Here is a 16,123-nt window from a genome sequence, read left to right on the forward strand (position 1 = left end):
GCAGATAATATAACATTATAAATATACAGTAGAATCTCACTTATCCAACATAAACACCCCGGCACAACGTTGCATAAGCGAATATGTTGGATAATAAGAAGGGATTAAGGAAAACTCTATTAAACATCAAATTACATTATGATTTTACAAATTAACCACCAAAACATCATGTTATACAACAAATTTCACAGAAAAAGTAGTTCAATGCTCGGTGATGCTATGTACTAATTACTGTGTTTACGAATTTAACACCAAAACATCACAATGTATTGAAAACATTCACTACAAAAACATTGACTACTAAAAGACCGACTACATTCGATAATCCAGAATATTGGATAAGCGAATGTTGGATAAGTAAAATGTTGGATAAGTACTGTAATATGAAATAATTACTGTGGTATAATAATACAGAACAACATAATCTCTAAAACCAGGACAATAAATAAACACCAAGACTCAGAAACCAGGCAAATGGGGAATTCCACAAAGGAAACAATCAGGGCCAGCTAACACTTCCCAACAAAGGATTCTCCCAGGCAGGAAGCGAACAGGCTTTAAAGGTGCAAGGCCATTAAATGCTAATCAAGGTGGCTAATTACAGCATTCATACCTGCCATACTGAAACTATTAATTGCTATTCAAACTGGCCAAACAAGGATTCCACAAACTAGAAAACCTCCAACCTGTAAAGCCACGACACTACTCTGTCCCATACAATCAGGCCTATAAAGGATGCCCTATGTAGAAAGCGGTCAGGCTTTTAAACTGCAAGACTATTCAGTGCAGTTTAACCTGGCCAAAGAAGGATTCCCCTACTAAGGAAGTACCCAGGCTTCAAATCGGCTCTCTCATTAAGGGTGCTACTCCAGCTACTCCACAAAATGGCCAGGCTTGGAGGCTGCAAGGCTATTCACTCCTATTCCACCTGGCCAACAAATGATTCCCATAAGCCACAGCAACGCGTGGCCGGGCAAAGCTAGTAATACCGTTGTAAAGATGTCATGATCATTGTGTTTTATTCATGATTGCTATGTTTAGGTTGACTGTTTAAGGTTATATATTTCAGCTATTCTTATACAGAAGTTGGGAGCCTCTAAGGCATGGCCAGGAAAAGGGGCGTGGCTTCACCTTGCTGGTGGAAGCCTTAGAATTCAAATTTAGCAGTTGGAATTGGGCAGTTGGAGTTTGACGGTTGACCAGAGCAGTTGGTTCTGTTCAGTGGGAAAGGAGTGAGATCGAGAGAAGGGATTGTGGGAGGAAGTTGAGTAGCTAGAGAGTTTTAGCGGAGAAGGGCTAAAATTAAAGTTGCTGAGCCTTTAGTAGGGATAACTAAAGAGCTGAGGCTACATCCCTAAGTCAAGGAGGACTAGGGTTAACCAGTTAAACTCCCCAGTCCAAGTTTGATCGGGTACAGATCAACTAAGTTCAAGAAGGACAGTATTCCTAACTGAAAGAAACAAGTCATATAAAACTGATACCATACTAAGCTCAGAGAAACTATTGAGAAATCTTGCAACACTTACTGTGCAGAAGTAACATCGTTCAACTCAAGATATAACATTCTTGCGACCATCAAGCTTTGTGCTATAAATAAACAAGTTGCTGTTTCTTCAATTGTTGCGTATTATTTGAGCAAAGCATCTTTCAAAGGTGGTGGCAGCGACAACATTGAAAAGTGGGATACATAGAGGTAGAAGTTGAATCCTTCGCAATTTGGTGGCAGCGGTGGGATCCAAAAAAGATTCCATCCCTGTCATCATACTTCTTTACATTTGGTGGCAGCGGTGGGATCCAAAAAAGATTCCATCCCTGTCATCATACTTCTTTACAACCGTATATAAGCATCATGAAACATTCACAGTTACGGTACTCTCCTCCCCCCCCCCCCCCCGCCACAAAATTAAAATGGGACTTCCCACCCTCCATCCTAAAGCTAAAATTCCTTAAATGTTTTTATAATATAAAACTATTTTACTTCTTTAAAAACAACAACATTCCATATAAGAAAGCTGAACACATCTTTATTCCAATTTCTTTTTAGTAAACTTGCTTGCTGTGCTGGAACACCAAAGGCTACACAAGACTTTTAATGTTGAATTCCTTTTTATATATTTGTTCTATGGTTGATTAACTTGCTGTACAGAAACATTTTATGAGCTGTGAGGACAGAGGTGGGATTCACTCGGAAATTGTGTTTTAAAATGGAATTTAAATTGTGCCGGATCATATTTGTGTCATATTGTCATTGTATTCATATAACTTTCTGAAAAATTGGCATGGGCTGGAACTTGATATTGTTTCAATATTCTACAGGTTTTAGTAATACGTATTTATAAGCTGGTTTTTAGAGGTAATGTTGTATGAAAACCACATACATTAAAATTAAATAAAAGCACATCAGTTCATGTGTATTTCTGTTTTCTTCATCAGCAAAACCCATATGTAATTCTGCAAATTATCTTCTTGATGTTATCACAATCTTTATTTTTTGCATAGAAGAGGTGTTGACATGGTTTTCTTCCTTATGTAACTCTTTTATCTCAATGTGCTCCTAGTGTTTGAGTAACACTCCCCCACTGACAGAATACTTCTTGGAGGATGAATATGAAGCTGAAATAAATCAAGAAAACCCTCTAGGAATGAGAGGAGAAATTGCAGAAGCATATGCAGAACTTATTAAACAGATGTGGTCTGGAAGATATACTCATGTAGCCCCCCGCATTTTCAAAGTAAGTAGAGCAAGTGACATTTTTGGTGTCATGTTTTACTGTATGACATTGGGGAAGCTAATTCTTAGAAAAAAGATGGAATTCTTGCTAGGGGTGTGTCCTGTGTTGTTGAAACAGTATTTTAAGAGCTATCTTCATGTTGATCATAACTTACTCTAAAAGGTCTCAGGCATCTTTTCCCAGCAGGTCTATACATAGATATTAATTAGTATGAAGGAGAGAATAAAGGCTATGAGATATTGTTTAAAATGTTGGATTGGAATGTTCCAACGCTACTTTTTTAAATATCCTTCAGGCAATCCAGAAGGATACTGTTGTCTACTGAGAGGTTCAGCAGAACCAATTGGGACATCTAGTTCCTTGCAAAATGTCATTCTCCAAGATAATGTAGGAATATAATAAAACTGGAGAATTGATACTAGATTATTATTTTGGAATTTTCCAGATAAAAAGATCAACCAATCTCACAGTGAACACTCTATCAGTTACTGCCTTTATGCTAATGAAAAATGTACAACCGCAGACATAGTTGATTTTATGCTAGCTAATTAATATAATTAGAAATTGTTCTATTAAGGTTTTTTTTATTATCTATTGATTGATGGTATTCTGAGACTGTCTCTATAGTTACTATGTGTGTTGAAGGTATGTCTTCTTTGTTAATAAAACTTATTTTTAAAAAAACCTTACAAAATAGAACCCTGATGTTAAAATAGTGTCTGTTTCATTTTTCATTTGCTGAAATCTTTCTGTTTTTAATTTTAGACCCAGGTTGGCCGCTTTGCTCCTCAGTTTTCAGGGTACCAGCAACAAGATTCACAAGAGCTCTTGTCCTTTCTTCTGGATGGTTTACATGAGGATCTAAACCGAGTAAAGAAGAAACCCTACCTGGAGTTGAAGGATGCTAATGGCAGGCCTGATTCGGTACACTTTAAAGTGGATGTTTTGTTTCGGGTTAAAGTGTACTATAAACGACCAGTATAGACAGAGAACAGTCCTTTTTACCCATCCACTTTCCTTACTGTCTGCCTTTCTTGAGGAGAAGGTGTGCCAATTTTTCATCTTAGAAGTTATTCTAAGATGAAGAAGGGTTCCAAAATCCATCACATGAAAAAAATGTCCAAACCATTATCTTGCTTAATAAGAGTGAATATATAGAATCTGGGTTGGATGTAACCATTTAGGTTTGTGTGCATACTTTGTGCACAAGTATATATACACCTCCCTCACTTTCAAGAGACTGGAAACCAGGGCCGGCCCCACTCATGCGGCAGCTGACGCCGCCGCCTCGGGCGCAGGCCCGGGGGGGCGCCGTCAGGCTGGGCGGGAGGCGGGGCACCGCCCTGACGGTGCCCCGCCTCCCGCCCAGTGCGCCCTGGCCCGTCTGGCCTGCTACAAAAGGCCAGACGGGCGAGCGGGAGTAGCGTGGGAGGCGGGGCCAGCTCTGACGCCGCTCCCCCCCCCCCCCGCCCAGCGTGCCTTGGCCCTGCCTCCCACGCAGCGTGGGAGGCGGGGCCAAGGCACGCTGGGCGGGGGGGGGGGGGAGAGGCGTCAGAGCTGGCCCCGCCTCCCACGCTACTCCCGCTCGCCCGTCTGGCCTTTTGTAGCAGGCCAGACTCAGCGGAGGTTTCTCCAGGCCGCGATTGCGGCCTGGAGGAACCTCCGCTGAGTCTGGCCTGCTACACAAGGCCAGACGGGCGAGCGGGGGTAACGTGGGAGGCGGGGCCAGCTCTGACGCCGCCCCCCCCGCCCAGCGTGCCCTGGCCCCGCCTCCCACGTTGCGTGGGAGGCAGGGCCAAGGCACGCTGGGCGGGGGGGGGGGAGCGGCGTCAGAGCTGGCCCCGCCTCCCACGTTACCCCCGCTCGCCCGTCTGGCCTTTTGTAGCAGGCCAGACTCAGCGGAGGTTCCTCCAGGCCGCAATCGCGGCCTGGAGAAACCTCCGCTGAGTCTGGCCTGCTACAAAAGGCCAGACGGGCGAGCGGGGGTAGCGTGGGAGGCGGGGCCAACTCTGGCCCCGCCCCCCCGCCCAGCGTGCCCTGGCCCCGCCTCCCACGCTGCGTGGGAGGCGGGGCCAGGGCACGGGGGGCGGGGCCAACTCTGGCCCCCGCCCCCTCACTATTCGCCCTGGCCCCGCCTCCCACGCAGCGTGGGAGGCGGGGCCAGAGCACGCTGGGCGGGGCCAGGGCGCCGGTGGCGGGGGCGCTTTTCAGCACCCCCGCTTTACATAAAAAAATATCTCCGGCCGGCCCTGCTGGAAACATTCACTTGTAATGTTTAAACTCAGCAGGCGTACTCATTATCTCTGATATTTGAAAAGTTTAAATTTTGTCAGTAGAAACAGGAATGGTTCATAAATAACTGTTCATTTCTTCCTTGTTTTAACTAGCGTTGCCCAGAATTCAGATGTAATAAGGAATTTAATTTGGTTTTAAAAAAAGGTCTGAGGCTTATCATGAATTCTATGCTTGATGGTAGATCACAACTACATTTGAAAAATCCTTAGATATCTCTTTCTGTAATTTTCCCTAACGGTTGTCAAAAATATCGTAAAGGAGTGAAAAAAGACAGTACCATCCAAATGGGGAAGCAACAGTAGTAAAATAAAATACAATAAAAGGAATGGGAACAGATTAAAAAACAAAAACCAAGCCAGGTAAAGCACTAAAATAACTCCCAGCTAAAACAAATGATAGCATTTTTCCAAGTCAGTTTGTGAACCAAAGTACAGTACTATCTAAAAAAATGTCCTTGCCCGCTAGTAGAAGATCATTGGAGAAGGAGCTAAGCTTTCCTTATATGTTCCACACCTTTGAAACACTCTCCAGGAGAGCCCCTGTCTAAAGATTCTACCAAATGTGTTTTGAAATATTGCCAATAGATTCTTGGAAGGTTTCAGAGCCCATCCAGGATTCTAGAGCAGTGGTTTCCAGCCTTTGGTCACCCAGTTGTTTTGGACTTCAACTCCCAGAAATCCCAGCTAGCTTCCAGCTGTTGGGAATTGTGGGAGCTGAAATCAAAAATACCTGGAGGACCAAAAGTTGGGAACCACTGTTCTAGAGGATAAGATTATCGGATAACCCTGTCCCAAGCTATATAGGACTTTTTCATTTCTAACATCTGTATTAGTTCCTTTGGTATTATGTCCTTCCTAGACTTTGGAGGATTTTGCTTTTTAGTGTCTTGCCTATGTAAAAGTCATGCAAATAGAATTTTCACCTGAATTCAGAACTTATGTTATATAGAGCTTATGGTTGTGAACAATATGTTGTACTTTTATAGGTGGTGGCAAAAGAAGCTTGGGAGAATCATCGGTTACGGAACGACTCCATAATTGTAGATATTTTTCATGGTCTCTTCAAATCCACATTGGTCTGCCCCAAATGTTCTAAAGTTTCAGTGACATTTGACCCTTTTTGCTACTTAACTCTTCCATTGCCCATGAAAAAAGATCGAACGATGGAGGTGCTGTTTGTTTTTGCAGATCCACAACGCAAACCATCTCAAGTAAGTAGAGATTTGTATCATGCTCTGACATAAATGTTATTATTCTATGGGAAACTACCAAGTTTGCTAAAAGGGTTCCAAATTTTTGTGTAATCCTTTCTCTGTAAAATGAGTGCACATCTCTATAGTGTGTTTATGGAAATTGTCAAGTCAACTTTATTTATACCTCGTCCCATCTCCCTGTGGCAGGCATGGGCAAATTTTTTAACTTGGGGAGCCACATGGCAGGCTGGAGTGGGGTGGGTGGGCCGGGCAGGGAGGGAGGAGGGGGGCCAGGCAGGTTGGTGCAGCGGGGAAAGGGTTTCACACACGGCAGCTTGCCTGGTCCACGGCCATGCCTAGGAAGTTGTGCTCATCAGCATCAGCCTCTTCCTGGCCTGCGCCTTGGCCTCCACTGCCATGGGACTCAGTTGCTCCTTGCCAGCACACTCCCCTTCTTCTGGGCTTCTGTCCCCAATGACAAGGAGAGCGGATCCTCCTCCTCCACCATCGCCTGGGCATTCAGCTACCTACAGTTCTCCTTCCCTTCCCTCTTGCTCCTATTCTTCTTTCAGAGGGGGAAACTTGCTGTGGGTGGTGATGGCTGCAGAGGAGGTAGAAGAGAAGCCACCCTTCTCATTGCCAGGGGCAGAGGCCTAGAAGAAGGGGAACATGCTGGCTCCACCCACGCCTGTGAGGAGCAGCTAAGTACCGTGGAGGTGGAGGCTGTGGTGCAGGCCAGGAAGAGGCTCTGTTTGGGGCTGGGGCTGCAGCCACGTGTGACTTCCCTGGCCTCCTCTCAACTGGAGGACATGGGCGGATCACCATACCCTCATGCTTATAAGAACGTGAAAGAGAGGAGACCCCGGGCCTGGGTTTACCCATACCTGCCCTATGAGAACTTGGGGTGGGAATTGTGTATTTTGTTAGAGCAATAACATTGGTTAGAGTGATTTAAAATATCCCAACTTTCCATTTCATGCAGCAGATTTCCAAATCATCTTAACATTACAGCAATCAAAAAAAGAATATTTTCCCAGTACTTTCATGCTATCAGGAAAGGATTAATGTGGTATCCTGGGTGAAGAGGTGCACAGGCTGGGTTTATCTGTAGCAGATGCCTATTCCAGTTTATTAATTACCTGCACCTCGGAAAGTAATGTGATGTAAGATATCCCCACCTTGTCTACCCGTTACCCTTGTGCAGGAGAACCATATTTTCAAATCTGGTTTACAAACCTATAAATATAATGGCCAGCATTTCATATTGGAATTGAAAATGAATTGTGAGGCAATGATATATTAGATCCCATGCTGAGAGAAAGGTAGAATATAATTAAAATATAAACTGAATCCCCAGGATCTAATAGTTAGCTTTGGTGAAAACTAAACCTAAAACATTTGTATCAACTGAAGTTACTTCAAAGGAAGGTTAGAATATATTACAATAATGTACTGTATTTTAAGCACTGATGCACCGAAACCAGTGGTTCTCCACATTTGGTCTTCCAAGTGTTTAGGACTTCAAATCTCAGAAATCCCAGCCAACTTATCAGCTGTTAGGAATTCTGGGACCTGAAGTCCAAAAGGCCTGGAGAGCCAAAGGTTGAGAACCACTGACCTAAACCATTTATGGCCCAGCAACACTGATGTGCATCATTGTTTTTAGAAGAAACAAAGCCTTCAAAAATACAGCTTACCCAAATGAGAAACTGCAACTTACTTGAAAGTCTGCAAAGCTGAGTTCCCTGTCATGAAAATGACAAAACTGATTATTTTTGGAAATCATTTTGTCGAAAATTTGTATTTTCTTGGTTAGGCCTTATTTTGCCATTTGTAAGTTTTATGTTCTATTCATTTCCAGTGCCGAGTAGTGGTGCCAATGATGGGGGGTGTAACTGACCTGTGTGATGCACTCTCACAACTCTCTGGAATTCCTGCAGAAAATGTAAGCATGCCCTATTAGTTGACTTCATCCTCACTTCACTTCACTTCACTTTATTTCTTAATTAGTCGCTCTCCACCAGAGTGCTCCGAGTGACTTACAATTTAAAATATCATTTCACAATATAAAAACATTCAACATAAAAACATTCAACATAAAAACATTCAACCTAAAAACATTCAACCTAAAAACATTCAACAGTGACTATTTGGCAAATTAGATCTGATTTACTTAAATGCACAACCAAACAGCCAAGTCTTGAGTGCTTTTACAAAAGGTCGCAACTCCGACATTGCTCTAACATATGGAGGCAATGAGTTCTACAGAATTAGAGCATAGATCGAAAAGGCTCTATGCCTTGTAGCTTCCAGGTGTACCTCCCTAGGGCCCGGTATGTATAGGAGATTTTCCTGGGAGGATCGAGGTGACCACTGATGGAAAAAAGGAATGAGGCGGTCCCTAAGTTATAATGGTCCTTGGCCATTTCGAGCTCTAAATGTCAAGATCAGTATCTTGTAAGAGATCTGATGTTCTATTGGTAGCCAATGCAGTTGTTTCAGAATCGTTGTAATACGGGATCTTATAGATGATCACCGCAGCCTGGCCACCGCATTATAGACCATTAGAATCTTCTGGGTTTTTGTTTTATATCACCGGAAGGCCAGCGTATAAGGCGTTACAATAATCCAACCTAGTGGTGACTGTTGCATGGATTACTGTTGCCAATGCTTCTGTCAAAAGGTAGGATGCCAATTTCCTTGCCAGGCGAAAATGAAAAAAAGACTTGCTTACTTATGGCAGTGATCTGGGCCTTCATTGTTAGCGATGAGTCCAACACAACCCCAAGGCTTTTAACAGTAGCAGACGGAACCAGAACTTCCCCATCAAAATCAGGCAGTTACTGGATTAACTCTCGTGGCTGGCCGGGCCAGAGTATCACAGTTTTTGCGGGATTCACTTTTAGTCTACTCGCTCGCAGCCAACTCATCACTGCTTCCAAACACAGCTTAAAGTTCTCAGGAATCGTGGTTGTCCCAGGTTCGAGACGCAAGAGTAGCTGGGTATCATCTGCATACTGGTAGCACTCTATGCCAAAGCTCCGCACTAGTCCAGCAAGTGGTCTGACGTAGATGTTAAATAACAGGGGTGAATGGATAGCACCCTGGGGAACTCCACAGCAAAGGCAGGAACTCTCAGAGCTTTGGCCTGACCACTCCACCCTCTGTCTCTGGTCCTGGAGAAACGAATTGAACCACTGAAGAGCTAAACCTCGTACACCAGACATAGCCAGTCAATGGATCAGTAAGTCATGGTCCACGGTGTCGAATGCAGCTGTAAGGTCCAAGAGTACCAATAGCGCTGATCCGCCCCGGTCTAACTGACGACAAATTTCATCAGTAATAGCTACCAAGACAGTCTCTGTCCCATGACCTGAACGAAAGCCTGATTGAAAGGGGTCTAAGCCCGCAGTCTCATCTGAGAATTGCTGTAGCTGTCCCGCCACTGTCCGTTCAATCACCTTGCTCAAAAACGGAAGGTTTGAAACTGGGCGGTCCTTACTAGGTAGAGGATGAACCACTGCTTCTTTAAGACACTCTGGGAAAATTCCTTGTTCCAAGGAGCTGTTAATGATGTTCCTTAAGGGATCTCGTAGTCCCTCCCAGCACTCCTTAACCAACCGGGAGGGGCAAGGGTCAAGGGAGCAGGTAGTTAGTCTTGCTGCAGCTAGAGTCTTTTCCAGATCTTCCATTTCTAATGGCACAAAAAGTTCTAGAAGTTTGTCACTAGATGGCCAGAAAGCTTCTAGTTCCCTCAATGTGTCCTCTGTGGGAGGTAGCCCTTCGCGAAGCAGATTGATCTTATTTATGAAGTAGCTCTGAAAGGTCTCTGCTGTAATATCCTCAGACTGCTAACAGATTACAATGTATGTATTAAAATACATAATGGAAAGGGAACTGTATTCAGACTACTTAAGAGGGATGTTTTTATTTTCCTGTATTAACAGAAGTAGCTCCAGGATTTTACAGAATTCTGTATAGTGAAAACTTTTCTTAATATCTTATCTGGGATCAGCAGGGGAAAACTTTTATTTCAGACATATTCTCTGGCAATTTACCTTGTAATGTGCTATTTTTAAAATAAAAGAAATATTTATATCAAGTTTATTGATTCTCCTTTGAGTGTTAGATCACTTAGTTCAGCATTCTGCTTAGTTTCTCTACTAAGCATGTCCTTGTAAGTCCCTGACAGGTAACTTTATTAACATTTCACAATGTTGAACATGTGCAATATAAATTGTTCTTTACTTAAACAGCAAGTGATTTCGATAATTTTTGTTCTGTTGCTAACATTAGTTTATTATTGTTCCATTCTCACTTCAGTCTCAAATATTTGCTCTTTCAGATGGTGGTGACAGATGTTTATAATCACAGATTTCACAAAATTTTCCAAATGGATGAAGGCTTGAGTAATATTATGCCAAAGGACAACATATTTGTGTGAGTACCAGTTTTCAAAAAAAGACAATTAAAGGTGGCAGGAGGTGGGGGCTGTTAAATGGACTATATTGTCCTTGGGCTTATACATTGGTAAACCACAATTCTCCAAACTTCTAATGATGATCCTAGTGGCTTTTACACTAGGGGGTATTCTGAATTGGATAGTATGTGCCTGGAATAAAAGTAGATTCTAGTAAACATTAAAGTGCTACTTCATGAAGTGGTTCATCTGTGCCCTGAGACTTCCTTGTTTGTAGTAGGTGAGAATTGAAAAGTCTATGAAACGATTAAACTGTTGTGACAGTTCAGTTTAAATGTTGCAAACCAGGCTCTTTTCTCCTTTGCATCTTTCTTCCAATATCTGATATACTTGTAAGCAATCATTCCTCAATGCTGTCATGTGTTAATTATAAAGTGATTATTGTATATACTCAAGTATAAGCCTAGTTTTTGAGCCCTTTTTTAGGGCTGAAAAAGCTCCCCTCAGCTTATACTCAAGTGAGGGTACTGGCCGGCTTCTATTCTGGTCAGCTTATACTTGAGTATATAGGTATTCAGAGTTGGACAGTCTTATCTTATTAAAGTCTTATTATTATCTTACATTACAGTTTTATATAAATATTCAAAAACATTTAACCTACTAATACCTCAAATAATGCAATTTTATTAATATCTATTTTATTTTTGAAATTGACCCATAGCTGCTGCATTTCCCACCCTCGTCTTATACTCGAGTCAATAAGTTTTCCCAGTTTTTGTGGTAAAATTAGGTGCCTTGGCTTATATTCGGGTCAGCTTATACTCAAGTATATACATGTCAGTGTATTTTTCTTCTAGGAATATGTGTTGAACTCATTTCAGTGTCATGGGTTTGTCAGTTTAGATCAAGTTTTATTTAGCATTTATTTGAGATTTAAGGAAAGGGTATCTTGGAAAGTAAGCCTTATTCAGCTGTGTTGCATATGCAGGTTTTAGGTATCTTAAGAGGTACTTAAGAGCTTAATTCTAACAGTAGCCAAAAACTTATCTATAAGAGAGTGATGGATGAAATGAACAAAATATCACCTGCTCAAAACCTTTCAATATAAAAATTACTGGTAGACACAAAATTAATGGGTTTGTTTTGTAATGTGACCAGAATCAAGACTTTCTCAGTTCTATTAAAGTCATCTTTTATGACAAAACATTGCTCCAGAGAACTTTTGTTCCATTATGCTGGAATGGGACTGATTAGCAAAATAGGCTCAGAAAATGAACTTGTTCACTAACTTTCTAATAACTGATTATGATAAATCAGTTTATGAAAGGTTAGGTTATAAATAGACCTTCATGTATTTTACTTTTGCTTCCTACCTGTGCCTTTTATTAGGATAAAACTCTCCAAACATTACTTGGTGATGCCTTTATTAGGTCAACCAGAAAGTGCCAAAATATTATGCTAGCCTTTCACTGGTTTCTTCATTAGGTGACAATGGTACAGAATTCACGCTGAGAAAGAAATTTGATGTTGTCACAGATTTACAGGCATGCTATTTGTTTCAATGTTACAGAGTGTGTGAGATAGGGTCTAAATATTTTCTCTATCTCCCCACTCAAGAAAGAAAAGCTGAAAAGTGACAGAAGGCAATAAAACTTCAGTATCCTATTGCTGCCACAAAGTCTTTCCCTGTCCAGATCAAGGGAAGCAGTGGCATCACTCTGTGTTGCATTGGCCAGACCAAACTTGGAATATTATGTCCAGTTTCTGGGGACTATAATTTTAAAAATATATCAAGAAGGTGGAATGTGGCCACAGAAGGACAACCAAGAATATTGCAGGTTTGGAAACCAAGCTTTATGAGGAACAATTTAGGGAAGTATGTTTAGCTTAAAGAAGAGAATATGTCATTAGCCATCTTTGAATATCTGAAATGTAAAAGTGGGAGTAAGCTTATTTTCAATTAATGCAGAGGCTAGAACACAAACTAATGAATTCAAATGGCAAGAAAAAGAAATTCCACCTAAATTTTTAGGAAAAACTTCTTGACTGTAAGGGCTGTTTGATGGTGGGGTAAACTGCCTTTGACAGTGAAGTATTCCTCCTCATTTGAGGATATTTAAAGAGAGATTGCATGGGCGGCTTTCAGGATTGCTTTAATTTATTTATTTACAGCATTTATATTCCGCCCTTCTCACCCCGAAGGGGACTCAGGGCGGATCACATTGCACACATAAAGGCAAACATTCAATGCCATAACATAGAACAGAGAGAGACGCAGGCATTGGGCTGGCCTCGAACTCATGACCTCTTGGTCAGAGTGATTTGTTACAGCTAGCTTGCTATCCAGCCTGCACCACAGCCCGGCCTAATGGTGGATGTATTTCTACATGGCAGGATGCTTGGTCCACCTGGACTGTTTTAGGGCCAGGAGTGGTCTTTTAAAAACAGTCATGACCTAGTTAACTTTAAAACATTATGAAAATGCCTTTAAAATAAATTTGAGGACATTTGAGAATGTCATTTGTTTTAATGAGGGGGGTAGGGTGGATGGTGAGGCCCTCCAAGGTTTTCTGAGGTGCTAAAGAAGACACTTCCCTAAAACCATGGATAACACTCCATTTTTTGAACATAACAAGTATACGAGTAATTGAATTGAAATTTTTAAGCTAATCCTCATTATCATGTGTAAGTGGAAAAGGGGATCTTGGGGGTTAAACTACAAGAATGGAAGGTAGAGAAACACCTAATAAGCCACAAATTAGCTTTCTTAATTATGGTTGAGGAGATATCTCAGTTGAATCTGTGTTTACCGTTGCAGCAGTTTTCAGATGGTATACAAAAGTGGTTAGTTACCTCTCTTCATCCCCCATCTGCATCCTTTTAGGCACACATACTAATTTAAAGTACAAGGTGACAGAGTTAATGGTCTTAGTGAGTAAAAGTATAAGGAGCTACCCTGTTTCCCCTAAAATAAGACATCCCCAAAAAATAAGACCTAGTAGAGGTTTTGCTGAATTGCTAAATATAAGGCCTCCCCCGAAAGTAAGACCTAGCAAAGATTTTGTTTGGAAGCATGTCTGCCAAACAGAACACCAGAGCATGCAGGATCGGTAAATGTACATACCAGTTGTACATGGAAATGATGGTAGTAACAAGAAATTCTTGATAGGATTCACAGTTTGTCTGGTTATGTTGGTTTGTGATGACAACTACTGTATAGTATATAATAAATGTTCAATTTTTTTTGTTCAACAATAAATGTTAATTCTTCTTCATGGAAAAATAAGACATCCCCTGAAAATAAGACCTAGCACATCTTTAGGAGCAAAAATTAATATAAGACACTGTCATATTTTTGGGGAAACACGGTATATGTTGGATCAAAACAAAGTTTACTTAGTGCAACATTCTGCTCTCATAGTTAGCCAGCCAGATGATTCTACGAAACCAGCCTGCACGAAATGAATTCAACACGTCTCTCTCCCATTCGTTTTCTTCCAGCAACTAGTGTTCACAGGCATACAAAGTACGATGTGTTATTTTTGTCCTTTAAAGCCCTACATGGTTTGGGTCCAGGTTACCTATAGGATCTCCTTGTCCCGTACAATCTGCCCCAAACACTGTGGTTCTCTGGGGGGTGGCTACTGCAGCTTGCAAGAAACCAACTGGCAACCGTCATCCATTTTCGTCTGCCGCCCTAAGTCTGTGAAATGACCTGCTGTCGGAATTTAAAAGACACCTATCTCTTCCAGCAGGCCTACCCAGCTAGTTTTAATCACAAATTGTAAACTTGAGTCTTATGTTAAATCTTTGTTCTGTGTATTTTAATATGGATTTTGTAGAAATATGTTTTAATATGTGAATTTTATAGAATATTTTTAGATGATTATGTTTTTAGCAATGTTGTGAACCCACCTCAAGCCATGAGGAGAGGTGGGTAAGAAATAATAAAATCATCATCATCATCATCATCATCTTATGCTATCCTGAAAATATGCCAATTTGGTATAATGATTAAGTAGGAATTGATGGCCTGCCTTGCTTTCCATGAATTTGTTTAATTCTCTTTTACAACTATCTAAATTGGCAGTTGTTGCTGTGTGCTTTGGTAACAAATTCAGTGAATTAACTATGTGGCATATGAGAAGGCACTTCTTTGTATCTGTCCTGAATCTCTCTTCATTAATCTTTATTAACGGATAAACTTTGTGAATGTGGAATTATTTACAGATGTCAAGTCTTCATTTGCTTTTATGTTGGAATGTCAGATGACAGATTAACTGGGACATAAACCAGAAATGAAAAGGATTAATATAGTATCACAGGATAACTCATTATATCCATGAAGGCTATCAAAATATACATATTGTATCTTTATCTATTGGGTTGCAGTATGTGCATTACTTAGATTTAAGAGAATGGTACCATAGGGACAGGGTAATTTCCCTCACTGCCAGTGCCGCTGCTAAGTTTAATATCAGATCAGCCTCCTTTTAAAGCAGAGGATGAAAAGTTGGGAGAGCCAAGATTTTATCTCTTTGAAATTGTGGTTTCTTTTATTTGTTCTCTTCATTTGTAACATCTCTGTGTTACAATTGCTGAAGTTAATTTTTTCCTAATGTTGTGCAGCTATTGGAAGCACTGCTAAAACCAATAGTGTTATTTTCCTGTTGAATTGCTATCTACATTGGTCATGTATCTTAGGTATTACTGGAGGATTGATCAGTGTGAAACTGACAGGTGCATTAGGGCACCCTTTGAATGCACACTTTGAGCTTAGACAGGAATATTAGTGGTGCTGCTGGTTGGAATCCAGCAGTTCTATTAGAAGATGTTTCTCCTGAAAAAAATCATTTGATAGATTGTAATAAATGTGATCTGCAAATCAATCTGACAAAACTACATCAGCTATATGGGTTGTTTATGCTGAACTCCCCCAGGCTAAACTGAAAGGGACATTCAGCACGCAACCCAGACAATCACTATTTTTTCCCCTTAGATCCCATGATGTCCAGCCCCCATTAGGCTTCTGCTCCGATGTAAAACCCTAGCATGCACCATGATGGTGATGTCACATCACCCAGAATCCTGCTGGAGCACGGAGCCAGCCTACAAGGGGTCAGGTAAGCTTTTCTGTCAAATGCTCCAATATGCAGAGGTTCGTTTTCTCTCCCTATACCCCTGATTTAGGGCAGGAGGACAGAGAGATTAATATTGCATTAACACTGACACATGTTTGAGTGCTCCTGTTCTCTTAGCCTTAAATAGAGGCATTTAACATTTATATTTAAAGCTGATGAATTGTTGTCAAAATGGTTTGCAGATCACTTTTACTTTACAAAAATATGTGAAATGTCAGCACTGAACAGCATGTAGTCCCATGTTAGTCAGTTAACCCAGATTTTTTTTTTTACCTTGCACCATGTCATATTCAGTACTATTTGAAACAGGTAGAAGTTTGAATGGCCTTGAACCTACTCTTCT

At 41.2% G+C, this 16,123-nt stretch overlaps 1 protein-coding gene across 2 annotated transcripts in view; it reads left to right on the plus strand.

The window, feature by feature from the left end:
• usp4 (ubiquitin specific peptidase 4) overlaps positions 1–16,123 on the plus strand; it is a 49,949-nt gene that overhangs the window by 14,134 nt on the left and 19,692 nt on the right. For both annotated transcript variants that reach the window (XM_062970113.1, XM_062970112.1), the window contains 5 exons: positions 2,559–2,732; positions 3,498–3,656; positions 6,013–6,237; positions 8,081–8,164; positions 10,565–10,659. In XM_062970113.1, the coding sequence (XP_062826183.1) occupies positions 2,559–2,732; positions 3,498–3,656; positions 6,013–6,237; positions 8,081–8,164; positions 10,565–10,659 (737 nt within the window). The remainder of the gene's footprint in view (positions 1–2,558; positions 2,733–3,497; positions 3,657–6,012; positions 6,238–8,080; positions 8,165–10,564; positions 10,660–16,123) is intronic.

The sequence above is a fragment of the Anolis carolinensis genome, chromosome 2 (assembly GCF_035594765.1).
Source record: "Anolis carolinensis isolate JA03-04 chromosome 2, rAnoCar3.1.pri, whole genome shotgun sequence".
In the NCBI taxonomy this organism is placed as follows: Eukaryota; Metazoa; Chordata; class Lepidosauria; order Squamata; family Dactyloidae; genus Anolis; species Anolis carolinensis.